At 45.0% G+C, this 19,670-nt stretch overlaps 1 protein-coding gene across 6 annotated transcripts in view; it reads right to left on the bottom strand.

Annotated features, from left to right (window-relative positions):
- Positions 1-740: 740 nt before the first annotated feature.
- Positions 741-19,670, bottom strand: part of DLC1 (DLC1 Rho GTPase activating protein) — a 486,810-nt gene continuing 467,880 nt past the window's right edge. For 3 of the 6 annotated variants that reach the window (XM_032413503.1, XM_032413504.1, XM_032413502.1), the window contains 11 exons: positions 18,096-18,159; positions 14,611-16,034; positions 13,949-14,125; positions 11,133-11,292; positions 10,814-11,012; positions 8,878-9,091; positions 7,275-7,389; positions 6,457-6,675; positions 5,424-5,641; positions 4,284-4,457; positions 741-3,525 (listed from right to left, as the gene is read on the bottom strand). In XM_032413503.1, coding sequence (XP_032269394.1) covers positions 3,405-3,525; positions 4,284-4,457; positions 5,424-5,641; positions 6,457-6,675; positions 7,275-7,389; positions 8,878-9,091; positions 10,814-11,012; positions 11,133-11,292; positions 13,949-14,125; positions 14,611-16,034; positions 18,096-18,159 — 3,085 coding nt within the window. In that variant the 3' untranslated portion in view covers positions 741-3,404. The remainder of the gene's footprint in view (positions 3,526-4,283; positions 4,458-5,423; positions 5,642-6,456; positions 6,676-7,274; positions 7,390-8,877; positions 9,092-10,813; positions 11,013-11,132; positions 11,293-13,948; positions 14,126-14,610; positions 16,035-18,095; positions 18,160-19,670) is intronic. The other 3 variants (XM_032413505.1, XM_032413507.1, XM_032413506.1) reach the window with 2 other exon arrangements.

The raw sequence follows: 19,670 nt of genomic DNA on the forward strand, positions 1-19,670 counted from the left end.
CAGGAGCCTGTCCTCACAGTCAGTACATGGCGTATCATTTCTGTTCATGTCTGTGAGCAGGTTTTAGTTCTGTGACGGGAGGGTGAGGACATTTTGCTCACTGCCGTGTCTTCAGTACTGAGCGCAGTGTGAGGTAAACAGTAGGCATTGAATAACTGACTCAAGGAGTGGACGAAGTAAATGGGTAGCCTGACAAAGCCCAATGAATCTACAGTGGCATCTAAGGATGTCTCCTCCCTCCTGGTAACCCTCCGCAGCCTGTCAAACAACTAAAGTTGTAGGTATTTCAGGCTTAAGACATGTTTTGGGTTTTTAAGATTTTATTTATTTGAGAGAGAGCACAGAAGCAGGGGGAGTGGGAGAGACGGAGAGGGAGAAGCGGGCTGAGCAAAGAGCCTGACGTGGGACTCGATCCCAGGACCCTGAGATCATGACCTGAGCAGAAGGCAGATTCTTAACTGACGGAGCCACCCAGGCACCCCATGCTTTATTTTATTTAGCTCTGAGGAAACCGGGTCTGGAGGTAGAGAAGAGGAGGAAAAAAAAAAAAAGAAAACCTTTGGTCTCTGTGTCTTTTAAAAATTATTGTGAAGTTTGGTTTTTTCCCCTCTACTATACCCAGGCTGAGTGTTTGTCAAAATAAAACCTCTTCTAAAATGGCATCAGTTTCCAAGAAACAAGACTTAGGATTAAAACTCCATTACAAAGAACTCTGAATTTAGAATCAGTGTCGGCAGCCTCTATATACAGTATCCATGCGCCTTCAACCAGCTCAAACTTTAAGATTCCATTAGGTTTAACCATGTCCACTCTCTGCAATCTCAAAATGGGCAGCGATGCACCAAAGTGAGGGCTTACGACAGATGACATCCCAGGTTCTCTCCCTTCTCAAATAACAGAAGCTGAGTCAACGAGTTCCATTTAGCAAATAATAAATTTATTAGGTGCCTACAAGTACAAAACACTGAAAGCCGCTGTAGGGGATTATAAAGATGTGTAGAAGAGCCCTGCCCTCAAAGAGCTTACAATCTAGGTGATTAGTCACAATAGTAAGTCATGGCAATAGCACTCGAGGTGACTTACACAGAGTTCTTGGAACATTCACATCCTTTGAATTCTCCTGTTGTCGTACGTGTAAGGAATCCTTTCTACAGGAAAGTGGACCAGTGGGAAAGAGACCTTGTGTGGACTTTAATGGTGACCTTGGCTTTGCTTATGAGCATCTTTCTCTCGCTGGCTCCTTATCCTTGTAACTCTCTCAGCATCGTTTCCTAACGACCTTTGTTAGGAGAGAATCTCCATGCTTCCTGAACCTTCACCAGGGTTTCCTGTTTGTTAGTGAGTGGCTCAGTGGCAGTTTGGCCTTGGAATGATTTGCAGTCCGATTTCTCCTTCAGCAAATCTAATTTTCATTTTAGTTGATGCTAGAATGATACGCTTTGCAATCTGTGTTTTTTAAGGGTAGGAGTGAGATGCAATACACAGGAAAGCAGGCCAGACCTTTCCCTTACTTTAAACATTTAATAGTGCACTTATGGATTATATTCTGTACAGATATAGAGCAAGTTATAAACCTCTTCTTTTATTTTTTCTTTCACTTAGATTGTATTCATGTAAAGTGTATTTACATTAGGAAAAAAAAAAAAAGCCTTGAGGTACAAAACCCAAAAGAATATCTGAGGTATAAATACAAGTATATTTTAAATAATAATTTTTATCATGCTTTATCTATGTTTGAAAGCACAGTGGACATGTGTACATGTTTCTTTATCTTAATAGAATGGTATATACAACATATAATCTTACAAATCTGAAAGCTATTAAAATTGAATATACAAGTATATCTTCATGAGGAACACTGATATCCAAAATACTCAAATTTTAAAACTCTAATCTCCCCCCCACTGCAAATTCTTCAAAGAACCTTTGAAATAACACTGACAATGGTAACTAAATTATAACAAAATAAAAATCCTTCTTAAAACTCTCATTCATACATTATTCACTTTTGATCCATACAAAATAAATTCACTAATACTGTCTCATGAGTCAATCTTTATGGTTACAGTAAAACCTGGACAAAGACCACCCACCCTTCCAAAAAACTGTGCTGGTGCTTTTTCAGTTTTTTTTCCCTGTGATAACTATTTTCCTTTACCGCTAAAAAGATAGTCCAAGGGCATCACTATAAAGGAAAAGAAAAAGAAATGTAGGGAAAACAAAGCACACACAAAAAAAAGTTGCAAAACCAGAAAAACTATTTGCTGAAAATTTCAGGACAAATCCAACAACTAAATATGTGCAGCTTTCAGAAATGCCGTGACTAACAACAATCAGCACCTGTTGTTAAATTTTAATACCGTGGGTTAAATTTACAGGGATTTCCTTGGGACATACATAGTTTCCAATGTTTTCGGTGTGTCTTCAAGACTTTTGGTTATAAACAGGAAAATGCAAAGCATTCCAACAGGTAAAAGGTTCTGAGGCTTGATTCAGGAGTAGATGTTAGGGTGTTCAGTCGTTGTATCTTGACTTACAAAACAAACACAAAAACCCCCAAATAAAACTGTGCTTTGGAGCTAGTAAGGGTGGGGGGTGGGGGGAGTAGTTTCTTCCCTGAACTAATCCATACTGGTTAAAAACTATATCGCTATTTGCAATCAGGTCTAAAGACAACTGTGTTTGAGAAGGGACACTGGAATCAATCAACTACAGTTACTTTTAAGGAAAGAGGAGGTTGGTAAAAAAGGAATGTGCTTAATGACTTGGAAAAAGAAAGAAGCGACCAAGGGTGTTGGGTCCCCTTTCTGGATGGGTCCATGGGCAGTCAGTATCTCAGGTTAAACTGAACCTGACGCATCAAAATCCTTCGTGAAGGCGTCCCAGTGTGCCAGACACTGTGCTCCAACGTACACCTCTCTGCCACTCAACCAGCAACAAACACACGTACAGACACTCCTCTGTGCAAACCTTTCTTTGCTCATCTCAGTGAGAAACAGGTCAAAGAGTACCAACGATTCCAGTGGATACACCGGTCCCCCAACACGCTGCAGATACGACGACATAGGGACACACGCACCAGTATCACAAGAGAATGACGTCTCTTCATTATTTTCTGTAACGTATTTATAGTTTTGCTTCTCAGAAGCAACTTGAATAAGAACACTTTTTTTTTTTTCTTTTGCACAGTCTTATATATTCCAGGCAAGGTCTATAATCTAGACCTTCAACAAACAGGAAGCAGCTTTAAAAATGTCTTAAAATCGCTACAGGTGATCCCCACACTCCAACTTCTAGTTGTCTTAGTTTCAGGACTGGACTCAGAACCTATTCTTCCAAGGACCGGCAAAGGGCTTCCAGAAACAAACGTCCGGACGGTGGACACAGCCGCTCGGCTTCAGTAATCACCTAGATTTGGGGTCTTTGGTTTCAGTGTTCTGATTGCTGAAAGAGTCTCGGATCTTCACGACTTCGGCTGCACACAAATGTCCAAAAGATTTTGTGTACCACTCTGGCATGTGGCCCCTGCAACGGAAAGGAAAAGCAGATGGGTTCTTCACACTGGAAAGCCCCGAAAGAAGCCGGACGGAGCTCCGAGGACACTTCCATGTCTTGATCCAGAAGCCACATAAGCAAGGATTACTGCTAGTATTCCACGGTAACCTCCTGGCATAGCCATTACACTTCTGGAGCCAGAAGTTTCTCAAGGAACAACATACTGAGTACAGACACTGAGTGACATTGTTTAGGGAAAGCTTTAGCATACAGAACAAAAACAGATCACACAGATGATTGAAAAAGTACCAAGAGGTAAAGACTGCAAATGAGAATTTAACCACTGTGTAAAGTTTTGAGAGGTTCATGTTTTGGCTGTATTGCTGAATTTCATTGAGTTTTCTGATATGAACACACACTCATCAATGGCACCCGCTATAGGCCTGACTAATGGCTGAAACATACTATATATATTCACATATATTCATATTTTCAAATACCTTTGAATATAAAATGAGAATCATCTGCTTGCTAGTTCCAGCTCTCATTTCCTATGGCTTTAAATGCACGGCAGAAGCAGCGTATTACCACCTTCTCTAAGGGATTGAAATCAGGAAGCGGTCCCCCAAAGACCAAGAAACAGGAAGGTGTTACTTTATAAAAACTGTTCTTTAGAGAGGAGACAAGATACAATGATGTGTTCATTTAAGCCATTCTCTGTAGCAGACAAAAAGTCTCATCTTCCTCATGACCCTCACCATGTCACAAAAATCAGAATCAGAACATACCTTAAGTCGGCTCTGCACATGTAGGTGAGTTTGGATTTCCCCGACCCGCAGGGTTCGATCAGATACCAGGAGAGAAGCACATTGACTCTCACCCCCACCACAGGTGCCCGGTCATGATCCACGGAGGTGAGTAAAAGGGCACATGCCCCCTTCGGTAAATTAGTCCTCCATGTTCTGTAGAGACAAAACCAGAGGGGAAAAAGATGGAACCGCCAGGAAGCCAAGTTGAAAATGGGCCCCACTGTCAAAACAGACAACTGAGGGGCAGGATCAGTTCCTATGCTGTGTGACCCAGTCCTAGATGGATGGCATCCTCTGAACTATTGTGCAAGGGCTCTCGAGTGAGTAACTCTGTACAGAGCCGCTACGGTGCGTATATATTCACGCATCAGTTCTTTGAAAGAGAACCAACATGAACTGTGACTGAAAACCATTTTTACATTTCACGAATTAGCACATGGCCATCCAAACGAGCACTGCTCTGTTGGAAAGCTCTGGACTAATGATGTGCCATTTCCTCAAAGATTTTTGGAATTCCTCGTTCGATAATGTCTCCAGAGAATTTATGAATTACATCTAATTCAGCTTTAACCACAGCTCACTTGGGACTTAAATGTTATTTCCTGGCTTATGCATTCACTTGCTGTTTCTAGTGAGAAAAATCTATCCTAGAAGGGGCGAGAAACTGCTACCAATGAGCATATTCAATTGAAGGTGCCTCTATTTATTTATTGTATTTTTAAATATTTTTAAAGATTTATTTATTTGAGAGAGAGTGAGAGAGCGTGAGTGGGGAGAGGAACAAGCAGACCCTGCACTGAGCGCAGAGCCTGATGCAGGGCTCAATCTCACAACCCACAGATCACAACCTGAGCCAAAATCAAGAGTTGGACACTTAACCAACGGAGCCACCCAGGCGCCCCGAATGGGCCTCTATTTCTGAGTTCGATTCCAAAAGCGTTCCAACTATTTTCAGGGATGAACACACTGTTGGAATACATACAGACACATTTTCTGTATCTGGAAGGGTTCAACACTATTTCAGAGGCATACCTTCTACTTTACATAATTTTACCATCTCATCACATTCAGTGACACCAGGCACATCCTTGCTACAGGGATCCATTTGGAAGCTCTCACCTCAAAACCACGTAGTCCCGGGCAGGGTGGGGCGCCATACTGTTTTGGACATACTGGTAAATTTCCGTTTGGCTGTCCAGGATTTCAATCACTTTGGAATCCAAGAGGTCTACGTCCCAGAGGTGCTGTTCTTTGAGGAGGCGCTTTAAGATTTCCTCAGGCATGGCAGGGACTTCGATGGTGGACCGCCAAAGCCTTAGGGGAGGTCCTTCGCTCACCTGAAAAGAGGATGTATTTTTCAGCACTAAGACAATTCACACACCCCTACACTTTGAAGGCCAATTGCCAGTTGTATGTACAGTCATGTGTTTGGAGGCTAATTATTATCTATATGCTGGTATCCCCAAGTATATTCAAGAGCAGGCCAGAAAACCTGGCCTTTGGCCAATTTTCTGATCAAAATTATTAACATTTGTTTTCCTGGGACTCATCTGAGGGTCAACGCAATAAAAATCAGATCATTTATTTGCATCCTAACACCTGCATGGCCATCCAGACGCTGTCACTGTTTATTTCTTTTCAAGGTGGTAGAGACGGGATCAAGAAATACCATCACGGGCCTATCATGCTAAGCCATACAAGACGTCCCTGCCCTCAAGGGGCTTTTAGTCCTAACAAGTTAATTTCTCCCCCAAGTAATGCCCACTCATTAAAGGGCCAAGAGAAGAGTGGCTGAGAACAGAGGAGCGTGCAGGGGGATTCTGATCAAATTATGGAAATATCTAAGCATGTCATAGAATGCACTAAAGCCCAATACCTATAGCCCAGGAGACTGTGCTGTGATTCTGTGGAACCAAAGGATTTCAGTAGATGGTCCGATTCCTCCAACAAGCGTGAGTTGACTATGATTCCTTGCTGACCTGGCTTCCACTCTTCCCCGGGGAACCGAATCACCTGGCTGGCCAGGTCTACAAGGAAGGGAATGGGTGACAGATGCCCATGGAGAGCTGAGCTGGCCACAGGGTCCCACCTCTGATGAACCTGAACCCTGACCGCTGGGACTCAACCGGCTGACAACAGAGCCAAGACTTACCTTCTTATAGGAGAGCTCGGCCTGCTCAGACGTGGAGTAGCTGACCCAGCCTCTAAACTTCTCCTTGACCTCTTTGAACAGGCTATCCACACAGTCCTGGAGGAAGTGCTGGTAGTCAGCCGACTCGCCATGATGCAAGCGCCCCAGCGCTTCTAGACTGAGGGGCTTCAGCTCCTGCTCCGTGTAGGAATTCCGACATCGACTCATTTCCTCGGGAACCTGTGGGGGACGCGAGGGACCAAAAGGAGGTGAGTGTGCCTGTACCTGTTCCCGACGCCCATCAGGGGAGGGGGCGGTGCGGTGGCACCACACTGGGCTCTCGAGGTGCTGCGGGCACCCCACCTGCTCCGTTTCCCGCACACTGAGGGCTGGGCCTGCTGACCTCCCAGGGTATCGTGAGGACACAAACACGTCACCTTCATAAACGTATCTAAAAATCCTATTCCCATGTAAGGTGTTCTTCTGCTTTGGAAAGTCACAGGAGGAGGATAAATGACGAATATGGGGCTTAAGTGGATGAGGACAGGCTTCTCAGATACAGAATTATTTCAGATCATTGGTTGCTTTTGCTTTTTAAGTCAAGGGCTATGGCGACAGGCAAATTTCATTCAACACGTTAACTCTAATGAGCTTATACATTATAAAATAAATAAGATATTCTTAGAAAAGAAAAAAAAGAAAGACATTCTTGAGCTATGTATATAATCTCCAGCTGTGGAAAGATCTTTTGGTAAGATGTGAACAAACTCGGTGCCTAAGATTTTGTCCTCATGATTTACGTAATCCTCAACAAATAACAAAGCTCCCCAACTCCTTACCTGGAAAAGCTTCTTGCACTCAGCAATCATATGGGCCAGACCCTGAGTGGCAGCGAGGTTTTCATTCAAATCTTTCTGATCTGGTTTGCCCAAACTTTGTTTTCTTTGCATTACCCTAGGCAGAATAAATAAGGGAGGGGGGAGATTCAAATATTTATGTGTTTAATTAATGTGTTATTCTAGGAAACCCAAAGGAGAGAAAAAAACCATTTTACCGGAGCCTATGTGTTACCAAGAGGTTCAGGAGAGCTTTACTTTGGTCACTAAAATTCCTCAGTTTTATCAGCAAAGCACAAAAAACATGAAAGGGACTGTTTTCAGTGAGATCTAGGCTGTTTAAAGCCATCACGTTAAACAGGTTCCTATTTAAATAGGGCAGCTTGGAAGGTCTGCGGATGTTGGTGGGGAGACAAGGCAGCTTCAAGGGGTGCGAGGAGAGGAGGCACTGTACGGGGGTCACTCTTCTTCACAGTTTAAATAAATAAAATCCCCTCCTGAAGGCGAGGGGACCCTGTATTGTTTCCTAGAGGCTTCTCTTCATCTTATCTGATCTCTCTCTTCTGCTCATCTCTTGTTCCCTATCCTATTGAAGATGGAATGCCTCAGTTCACGTGAGAACTAGATAAAAAGATATGTTAAGTATTGTACGGCTTTCAGAAGCAAAGCTGACTTCACCTAGCACCACCAGGCGTCAGGCCCGGAACGAAGGAGTATCTGTCCAGTACCTTCAGAGCTGAGGAAAAGGATCAGCTGGATGGGTCCGACGTACGGGGTTAAGTCCCATTAGGGCCTCCTTTCTTACCTACTCAGCTGTGAGGCCCTTATGGGAAACATTCACAGCCATAAGAAGCTCCAACTGGCTCGGCCATCTCCCCTGTCAGATGTGGGCAAGTTACTTATTACACTGACCCTCCCTGCGGTCTCACCTCCCTGCCAGGATCTTCACCTCCTGTGATTGTTCCCAGGATTAAATGAGAGAATGAATGTCAAGGGTGTAGTCCCATGGTTGGGTCAGAATCAGTGCTGAGCAAATATCAGCCTTTGATATTTTCCAGATCCTCTGACTTCTTCTTCATCCACTCCCAGCTTATATACGTCCAAGGAGAAGCTTTGCACACAATGGGCTTAGGCCAGGTCCTGGCTTTGAGGCTCAACGTTATCCTTAGTTCTTTTAGACCCAGCTAACCACCTTACAACTTCCAGCACAGGCTGGGGGCTTGGCTTTCTTGACCCCGCAGAAGCCAGGGCAGTGAGGACCTTATTTCCATCTAGTTTTTGAGGTGAGTAAATCCGCACGATTTTTTGCTGGCAGAAAGTGTGACGGTAGGTCACAGAGGGTGCCGGGGAGGATCAGGGCAAACACTTGCCACGGCAAAGCACATACCCAAATCTCTCTCTCAAAACCTGGGTGCCACCAGATTGTCTAGAAAGTCACAGCCCCAGGGCTGAGAAGGAGGGAAGTGTGGGGGCTGTGAAGGAAGGAGGCAAACTGCTTGACTCAAGTGTGAATCCAAGAAACCCAGGGGGACAACCGAGAAGGAAAGGTAGGCTGCCCTGGTCTGAAGAACAGAGCATGTGTGTGCACATCCCCTCGGACCCGTACCTTGGAGAAGAATTCTCTCTCTTCAGGGTGTTGAGGTGGAAAAGGGAAGGCGCTAGGCACACAGCCAGGTTGGTGGGAGTCATCTGGTTTTCTTTTACAGCTGCTGTGACATCGCTCAAGAAGTAAAGGAGGGTCTGTAGGACCTCCCGGTTCTCATCAGGCAGGAGCATAACGGCGGCCTTGAGAGCCTGGAGGCGCTGCTCCTTGGGCACACCTGTACGACACCCGCGTTTCCCGTCAGCTCAGCGCTTTGCCACGCACAGCGCAAGGAAACGTCCCGAAGCAAATACCAGCCCAACGACCTCAGCCCAGTACTGAACAAGCACTTGCAGAAAGCGTACTTGAGGTTAATATGGAAGAAATTAGGGACTGCCACCGGCGTCACTACCCTCAAGGATCTCCCGCCTGTGGAGGAGTTAAAAATTTTTCGACACCCACAATGCCAATATCCTCCTAAATCCACCTCGGAGTTCAACTCCAGATATGATGCCTGTTCTTTTGGTTTACGGAATTAGTTTTTCTTTCCTATTTTTTTTTTAGAAATCCCTAGTGTACCATTCTCGATTACTGAAAACACACACACTTATACTTTGGTTTAGTCTCAGTGAAAAATCGTATCTAAGATATGTACAAAGGGATAAAAACTTTCTCAGTCTTTACACAAAATGTTCATTATCTCTGGGGACTTTCCATAATTATAACTGATCTGCTCATTCGTAAGATGTGGAAAGGAAGCTGCTAAAATACTCAGTTGAAACAACAGCTATTTTTACTAGTAATTTCCTTAAGTTTTGGAAAGCATACTAAGAGACGATTATAAAAATATGTGCTTGAGAAACAAGCCAGTAAAATAATATACATGTAGAAAATGCTGGGCCCAACCTTCAGGTCTCCTTTACTAGGCAGATCTGTCTTTTAAGAGGCATGTGGTGGAAAAATCAAGTCACTCAAGTGCAGCTCCATAGGACAAACTGATTAAAACAGCTCCATGGTTACAATACATAACAAATACCTTGGTGGGGAAAATGTGACCTGTGTTTTCATAAAATCTGAAAGGATGAAACAAATAATGAAATAATCCAGACCAGCTCCATTTCTCATAAAATAAAGTCCAATGCACTGGTTTAAAGACAATTCAAGCACGAAGAAAGAAGCTGCTTTTATATTACATTGCTGTAACACCACATTGAGCCAAGAAAAACACGGGGCTGTAAATGCTATAATCCTGATCTTGATCATTAATTTAGACAACTGTTTGCTTTAAGCTTTACTTAAAAGTGAGAAGGACATGGGTATTGTTTTCCCAAGTATTTCTGGCAGAAGCTGAGATGAATAACAGAAAAAGATTATTTATTCATTTTACAGCAAGATAAAACACACAGACACCTGTGAAGTTTTAAACCCAACAGGCCCTGCTAGAGAGCTGCGCATCAACAGAAATATCTTGGTACCTGCTCTTCTATAAGCATCTTAGATAACACTGTTCTAGAAGCGAATGAAAAGGTGAGCTCCTGGATCAGAATGTAAGAATGTGGGGAGCACCTGGGTGGCTCAGTGGGTTAAGAGTCCGACTCTTGATTTCGGCTCAGGCCATGATCTCAGGGTCGTGAGACTGAGCCCGGCATCGGGCTCCGTGCTTGGCGTGGAACCTCCTTAAGTTTCTCTCTTTCTCTCTCCCTCGCCTCAACCTCCCCCAAAAGAATGTGTAACTGCTCCAATATTGAGAGAATGATGATAAGGGAAATTTATTTTTGCATTATTCAACAGGTATACAGAAACCCGCTCCACAAACAAGGAGAAAAGGAAGAAACTGATGACACATACTTCCAAGAGGTCATCGTGTGGGTTCCAGAGAAAGGCATGACGGGAAGCCACGGGTTTCAGCCGGTCCCACTTTTCCCCAAGGCCAACAATGTGGAAATCAAAGAACACTTACACTGATAGATCTGTAGAAAGGTTTCTGAGAGCTTGTTCGTCATTAGCGGCTCAGGAAGGTCTCGAAAATACTGCTTGAGCATGTCTGCCACATCATAAGCAGACTGCCCCTCGTAGCTGACGCAATCCATGGCATTTTCATTCATCTGGCGCAGAGCCTGGATCCGGGATTTGACACCGGATTTTCTGAAAAGCCCCACCTGTTGGAAGAAAAACATGACATGTCAGGATAGAAGCAGTATTTCCACTACAGAATCATAAAAGGAAGCTTGAGTCCGAGGCCCCATGATTCCACGGGACCTGCGCACAGCAGGCCTCACCTGATCCAAACAGTGGTTGCGGAGGTAGCGCATGGCCTGCTGGATGCTCTGGGGCAGGGGCTGTCCCGTGCGCTGCACATTGACCGTCAGAGGGACCCCGAACACATTCCGGTCCTTGTAGTCTGGGACCTTGATCCTTTTCATGAACTTGGGCACAGCCCTATTTAAAGAACAGTAGTAGGAGTGGGGAGAGATGTTTATTTGTCTGTATACTCTTACCCATCTTTGCAGGTAAACCCTGTGGGCTTTAGAGCTGTGCTAATAAGGTGGCTATTTAAATAAAATTACAGATTTAGTTCCTCAGTCGTATTAGCCACAGTTCAGGTGCTCACGAGCCATCTGTGGCCAGGAACTACCAGATGAGCAAATATAGAACATTTGCACTGTCACAGACAGTTCTGTGGGACAGGACTATTCTGGGTCTTCTAAGAGTTGGGGGCTATGAGACCCAGGAACATTTTCTCTGTTGGGGATTCTCCTTCCACTACTAACTCTGAGAACTGGGTCTATATTCTTAAGGGAGCCGATGGGCTTCCTTACAAAATGGCAGCACAGGAAGGAATAAGAAACAGAACACATTCAAGACCCGAATGAGGCGCTTCACGACAGAATTTGAAAAACATGTTCCCGTTTGTCCTGTAAATGGACAAGAATCATTTCTAAGTTTCTGATGAGTTTCAAAGCATTTAAGGTATAAAAGGATCATGTAATGCTGGATGAGAAAAGAGCAAATACGTGGTGTTGGTCCAACATAATGAGAACCAACTCCAGAGCACAACAATGGGGGCCAAGTTAATGACCCGAAGTCAAAATAAATCCTCCTGCTGATGACCCCGGAGAGTACATCTTCAGGTTTCTAAAGGAAGATGAAAAAGAACAATGAAGGTTTTGTGAGCCTACACCAGGCTCCCCGGAGTCCTAAAACCAGGTCCAGCCCCAGCAGTACACGGAACAGCAGGAAACCGATGTCACGCATTTAATGCTGTCAAGCAGAAACTTCAGCTCTAAAAGTGACCTCTCTAAATGGGACAAGAAAGGGCAAGGCCGAACAGGAAAAGAACTTTGTGCAGAATTTCTCCTTATTCCATGGATCCCACAATGCGAGGCTTTTACATTTGGTTTTGACTCACTGGAAAAACTGACCAGAGCTCAAGAAGTATTACGGACTTTCAGATTCTTGAGGGTTTGGTGGGAAGGGGGTGGGCAACTCAGAAAACGAGAATGTAAAATATGTACTTTTAAATAGCCAGCAGGGAAAACAGGGCTCTAAGCACCGAGGAACACTGCAGAAGACAGGCTGCTTTGACTTCTGAGGGCTTCCCAGCAGCCACAACACGTTACTGTTTATAGCCCTACGAAAGGTAAAACGAAAGCGCAGAGCCAAACTTGTATTTCCATACAGTTAAGTATATGGTATCGTGGCTATAAGTGTGTATAATACTCGCGTTGTCGGGGGGAGAAAAGCCCAGCGGCGGAATGTGCAAAGAACACATTACGATCTCCACCGAGAATCTGAAGCATGTGGGGATAAACCGGTCAATACTTATTTCTGTCATTCAGAACAAACAACTTCTGTATTTAGCAAGGCTCACATAATAACAGCCTTTGAACGGGAGGTGCTTTGATGCTGAAGTTAAACTCACTACGAGTCCTGAGGAGAGGAGAGAAGGGACCCTTACGCTGCTTTGCCGACTCTCCCGGGCCCCTCTGGTCGCTGCTAAGGGAAATGGGCTGCTTCTCTGTTTTTATAAAAAGCAGAGGTTGTGCAACTGCGATGATAAACACTCAGATGACTGAAAAGGCTTAAGGATACCCAGCTGACACAGTGAAATGCACTTGGATGTCAATCTGGAGGTAGGTCTCTGCACTGACAGCAGAGAAATTAAGGTATGCACGCATTAGGTCCCATCCATGACCCATGCAGCCTGACAGTCTCCAGCTCACGTTGCACACGCCAAGGGCTGTATTCTTGAAAGCAATTACGGACAGTTCTCTGATGAATTTTACCTTCATGTATATTTTAGCCTGTAATATCTTAGAGCAGTGAATTCTTTGTGTTTGTTATTCACTGTTCAAGAGTCTCTTTTAGAAAAAAACATAACCTGAATTTTTTAGCACAGGTAGATTTTTGAGTGATGCTTCAAATATTTACATCAGAAATGATTTCTAAAAACATACACGAAAAGGGTTGTAAGGCCAGGTGCTGTACGTCAAACATTTCAAAGTTGGTCTCAACATCCTATGATACGAACAAAATTTTTCTTTCCTTCTTTCCCTAAGTATGATCTGATACTATACATGTATTTACCTATGGGGGGCTATTTCTTTTTCTTAAGATTTATTTTGGGGGGGGCAGAGGGAGAGAGAGAGAGAGAATCCTCAAGCAGACTCCCTGCTGATTGCGGAGCCGGACGTGGGGCTGGATCTCACAACCCTGAGATCATGACCTGAGCCGAGATCAAGAGTCGGATGCTAAACCGACTGAGCCACCCACACGCCCCTGGTGGGCCCTGCCTAACACTGGGAAGGAGGCACCTGTACAGTGTGATGGAGCAGCAATGCGTCTCACCCCAAGAACGGGCGATTTGTCAACCTGAGAGCTGAAACTCACTCCAGCAATCCCGCCGCTTATTCCCTAAAGAGAGACTGGCTTGAGCAGTATCAAATATGGCCTCAAGAATGCAAAGATTACATTAGGATGATAGTCTAAAGGTATTAATAAAGGATAGAACTGCAACATACTCAGTGTTGGGACAGCTTCAAGGAGCTGACCAAAAACTCTTCCAATTAGTTTACTGAGCACAGTTAACCCTTACCAGCTAAAGCCATGCTTATTAGAAGGTGTGTATTTCTCCAGCAGGGCGGTTAACTTCAGGAGCGAGTATTTCTGCAGCAGGTTCATCTGGGCCACCGACTGGCAGTTAATCTGCAGTGATACAGAATTTAAGCTCGGCCGATGGGAGCTCTGGAAACTGTGCCATCTCAGCCTGTGCCTGTGGGAGAAGAGCGGGGGAGGGAGTGAGTACAAGGGCTCTTTAACAGGTAGACGCGAAATCAGCAGGGGCTGCGCCCTGGTGTCTTATCTCAGGAACGGAGAGGACTCAACTTCCACCCCATTCTTTTCCTTCCCCCGCGGTGGTAAAATACACATGACATAAAGGACCATCTTAACCACTGCTAAGTGTACAGCTCACAGGCCTTAAATACCTTCTCACTGTTGTACAACCATCACCCCCCAATCACCCCCAAGACTTACTTCCTCTTCCCAAACGGAAACTCCGGACCCGCTGAACAGTGTCCGTGCGTTTTGGATGTTAGGAGCTCCTGGTCTGTCACTTTTCTTGGGAGCCCACAAGGGGTGGCTACGAATGCCACCCCTGACCCTATTTCCCCCCCCCTCCCCGCCCCCCACGAGAGCGGAAGCAGTCCCTTCCCGGGCCTCCCCTCCCCCATCTCCGGAGGGAAGCAAGGCTCTCACCTATTGGACCTGGTCAGGGAGGCCCCAACCCCAGAATCCCTCCTTTCCGGGATGTCCGAGGGCTCTTCGGGTTCATTCAGGGAGTTGCCCGTACTGTCCAGGTCACTGGGCGTGGCTCGGTCGTTGTCCACATCCAGGTGTATCTGTTTGGGAGAGCTCGGGCACGGAGAGACCGAGTCCAGGGCTGAGTCAGAGTCTCCCTCATCCGAAAACTTCTCCGACCACTGGTTGACGATCCTCTGCATCCCCTTCACATGGTAGAGGATGTCATCCAGCTCGGGGAAGATGTCCTCGTTCTCCAGGTCGGCCAGGTCCCCTGAACTGGAATAGAGGATGGAGCCCGGCACGTTGTCATAGACACTCAGGCGGCTGCTCATGGAGCTGGAGGAATTGCGTCTCTTAAGCTCCTTGGGGCTGTCGCTGCTGTTTTCCCTCCTCAGGCTGATGTGGCCGGGGCCGTGGAAGCTTCCAGTCCTCCAGTTCACGGAGCTGTTATTCCCCGAGGGAGAGAAACTGCCATTGGAGAGGGCCTTGGGGAAAGTGCCAGGCTTATGATCTTCCGGGATGTAGAACACGGCGTCCTCCCGGTAGCTCTCGCGGTTCTTAAAGTTCTGTTCCGTAACGCCGTTGAACGTGGACTGACTGAACGGATCAAAGCCCTCCAGGTACATGCCCACCCGCTTGTTGCAGGCGCTGAGGCTCCGGGTCCTGGTGACCGGGCTGGGCGTGCTCACGGCGCTGCTGGTCTCCGACTGGCTGCTGCTGCTGCTGGTCTGCGTGGAGTTGGAGACGCTGCGCTTGCGCACGGCCGGCACGTTGATGTGGTTGCCGTTGAGCGCGGAGATCTCCACGCAGTTCAGCTGCTTCAGCTTCTCCTCGTCCAGCCCCTCCCGCAGAATGGGCCCGCTGATGATCAGCCCCAGCTTGGAAGGCGCCTTGTGCTTGCCGTGGTGCGAGCCCTTGAGCTTCAGGCTCTCCATGCGCTTCAGCAGGCTGCGCGTCTTGGACTTGGCGTTCTTCTCGGGGCCCTTCAGGCTGAAGCCGAAGCCGGACAGTTCCTTGGGAGACGGCAGGCTGCAGAACGAGTCATCGTTGCCTACGAAGTTGCCGGAGGAGCAGACGCTGAGGACCGAGTTGGTCCGGGGCGTCGCCGCGTCCCCGGCGTGGGGCGCGTGCACGGGGAGGCTGCCCGTGCTGCTGAGGCTGAGGACCGAAGCCACCTCCTGGCGCTCGCTGAGCTCCGTCAGCATGCTCTCGTGGCTCGCCGCGTTCTTCAGGTGGGTGTCGTCGGCGGCCCCGGCGGCTGGGTCCTGCTTTGAGGAAAAGACATCAAACTCTTCCAGCCGGGACCACCTCTTGCTGTCCCTCTGGAACGTCCATTTGCCGCTGATTGCACAAGGCTCGTCCTCGTCCGAATCCTCACTCTGCAAGGACAGAATGGAGGCATTCGTCACTGGGACCGGGCGGACAGCAGGGAGCAGGACGCGAGCTCATGATACGCCATCGGCGTCAGTTCCCCCTTTATGTCTCTGTTGTGTCATGTATGATTATTTGATTTGATGATGACGATTTTATTATTATTTTTTACATTACAAAGATGTACACCTCAGGACTTCAACAGGAAAAAGCCTGATCGAGTGTTTCAGGCTAAATAAGAGTTATTTGGTAGAAACTGTTGGGTCTATAGGCTGTTCTTTAATTGCTCACAGAGGAAACCTCTTGAGATCTGTGAAAATTCCAGGCATGCAAAATATTTTGAACTGGAGTCAGCAACGGGTAGGACTCCCTCTGGTCTGCCTCCAGTTTTGCTGCCTGTTGATAGCATGTGTTTATATTCTCTTTTGCCATTAAAAAAGGTAGTTTTCAAATCGTTAAGAAGAATGGTAACTGAAATCTGTAGCCACCCCAAAAGTGTACAACATCTCCTAACAGACCAGTGGAGACACCAAGCAAGGTAATAAGCCCCCACATTTTTTTAGTCTGATACTTTTCCGCTTCTTACCTGTTCTTTTTCATCCCCTCCCCCACCAGGCACGGGGTGGGGAGCTAATGCCACACGTGTCCTGTGAAGTTTCAACCTCAGACATGCTCCAGGCCATTTAACAAGGCTTCACAAATACCCAGTCCTGACAGCATGGAACATTCAAAAACGTGAAGTAACATCTTTGCTGACCTTGCTTGATTTATGGGCAGGACTCAGGGTTATGCCGCGTCACAAACTACTGCATCTGAGCCTTCTAGGCGGGATATCAAAAGGCACCATTCAGTCTGATGCAGGTCCTTCCCACTGGTGTGGAAAATATCACATGACCCACGTGTCACAGGACAATGAGTAGAGAGCATTAAAGCTGACTTGGAGACTCCTCTCCACAGCTCAGTGGGTGCTGAGGTTCCAGTTCATTTGTTTAAAAGGTTTAACTCCCCCCAAGAAGGCAGCTTGCTGCAAGTCAGGGACTCTAGGATAATTAAAATTTGTACTCTGAACAGTCAGAAATATGTTCTTTGACCAAACTTATTCCTGTTTACTCTAATTTGTGACAATCACTCCCAGGACTACACCCACCTCTTCTCCTAAGATCTCATAAAAGGTCCTCACGTTTCATACACAGAAGTTATGTACCACCATTTGACTAGAATGTGTGGGATTTCCTGCCCTTCCCTCCGTCTCCCCCAGCTCTTTTCCTCCCTCCGGTCTCTCATTATTCTTCAGTACCCCACAAGCCAGCCTTCTCTTCCATCCCCGCAGCAGCTCTGAAACACGGTTACTGTTACGTGTGGGGAGAGAGTCCCCGAAGAACTTTAGCTTTAATTTCTGAAGGGAATAATGGAAGATTCACTGGGATTGCCTAAGCCTCATTCCTTTAATCTGTAGTAGGCATTGAGTTAACAAGGCAAAATAATAGATGATTTGTTCCAATCAAAAACAGTTGGAAAAAAACCCTCATAGATACAGAGAACAGACTGGTGGTTGCCAGAAGCAGGGGTCAAAAGGTACAAAACTTCCAGTTATAAAATAAGTTTTGGGGATGTGATGTACAGCATGGTGACTATAATTCATAATACTGTACTGTGTATTTGAAAATTGCTAAGAAAGATCTTAAAAATTCTCATCACAACAAAAAAAATGTTATAACTGTGTAGTGATGGATGTTAACGAGACTTACTGTGGTGATCACATTGTAATATACATAAATACTGAATCACTATGTTGTATACCTGAAACTAGTATTATGCATCAATTTTATCTCAATTAAAAAAAAATAGTGGGAAAACCTCAATTTATTGGCTAGCTGCAACTACTGGTTTCGGTTACATAAGGCTACTTGATCTTTGGTAAACCTGACTGGATTGTAACATGAAAAATGTAGATTTTTGGAACAAGGAAGTAATAAGAATTTGAGAGACAAAACCTCTTACAAAACACATAATCCAGTTTTTGGTCTGCCTCCTTTCCTCCCATCCTATTATACATTTTATATACTCACTCTCTTCCGATGAGGACTAATTTCCAGCTTCATCACCGCACACTTGTTTAAAGTGTTTAGACGCCTACAGGGCAAAGAAATAGTATTAGCAAAGATAGGAAACCACTGATAGGTAGATACGTATTTTTTTTTCCAAACAGGTGACATGTGTAATGAGTTTCTTTATTCTATAAAAAATTATTCCATAATTTAGAACAGTGTTAGAAACTTCTTTACAAAGTGAATAGTTTAAAAATACCTTGACATTTCTTAAACTTCGTCATTTAGATTGAGTATTACTATTTTATAGTAAAAGGACACATTGCTAGGGTACTATCAGGTGCTTCTTTTTCTTCACAGGACAAACAACTCTCAGTGAGGAAGTTTATTCTTCCAAGAGTCCCGAGGTTTGATCCATTAGGTAGCTCCTCATAGCGCCAAGAAGTAAGAGCCAGTGATGTCCCCTTTCACAGAAATAGCAACAGCAACAAGGAACCAAGCAGTGTTCTCGGTAAATAAAAATAAATGGTATATTCTATCTCAAAACAAAATTCAAACAGAAAAATAACCCAGCTTTTAGACATAATAACCTTAGACACTCTGTTCAAAAATTTAGCGAGTTCTTATACAGAATAGAAATTGGAGCCTCTTTAATATCCAGTTCTTTTTACAACTTCCTGTATGGGACAGGATAATGTTTGGAACAGTCATAGCTATAGTGGAAATAATTACTGAAAAATTTCTCATACAGCAGCTTCAAGGGTTACAACAGAGCTCAAGAATCAGCACTTGAATCAGATTCTTCTTTGGAACAAGAGTGATATTTTTACTTTAAACACTTTTTTACCCCTGCCAAGGAGTAATGTCAATTTATAATTATGGAAATAATTTCGGTTTGTTGAAAATGCAATTAAAAAAAAAAGAAAACACAGGAAAAAAAAACAACCCCAAAATAAAAGTCCTCATCAGGAAATAATGAAATAGCTGGAAAGAGAAGACCATCCCATACTCAGAAACACACGGTATTGTAGAAGTGTGAATGACAGCCCCCTCTAACAGCTTCTAGATGACCAGCACTTGGTCTTCCTCACATAAACCTTCGGCATATCTGCTGTCTTCCACGCTCAGCTTTCCAGTTTTTCCTACAATTGCAATTCTTCCTTTTTCATAGGATAAGAGCATTTGATTCACACAAATTCAAACTGACCAGGAGACTGCTTCTAGGCTTTATCTTTGGGATTCTGTTCTTGCAACTCGTCTAACAACTTGATGCACAAGGATAGAAAGTATTTTTGCCTGCTGATAAGACTGCCTTTGATTTCATAGATTACGTGGTAGCCTGTTTATAGAATAAACAAAGATAACTCAGAACGCCTATGTTGCCTGTGTTCAGAAAAATTCTGTTGATGGGGAGGGAAAGAAAACAAGTAACTAAGAAAAAGCCCAAACTTTGAAATGAGTGGATATAAGGTCCCTCCCTAAAGGGGCATGCATTACTTAAATGACTTAGATCCACAGTGTTTTGAGTTCTCAAACGTTTTCAAGATTTAAAGAATCCGGAATGGTTACAGTTAGTCTTAGGTCTGGGTTTCATTA

Source organism: Phoca vitulina, unplaced genomic scaffold (assembly GCF_004348235.1).
Source record: "Phoca vitulina isolate PV1807 unplaced genomic scaffold, GSC_HSeal_1.0 scaffold15, whole genome shotgun sequence".
Lineage (NCBI taxonomy): Eukaryota > Metazoa > Chordata > Mammalia > Carnivora > Phocidae > Phoca > Phoca vitulina.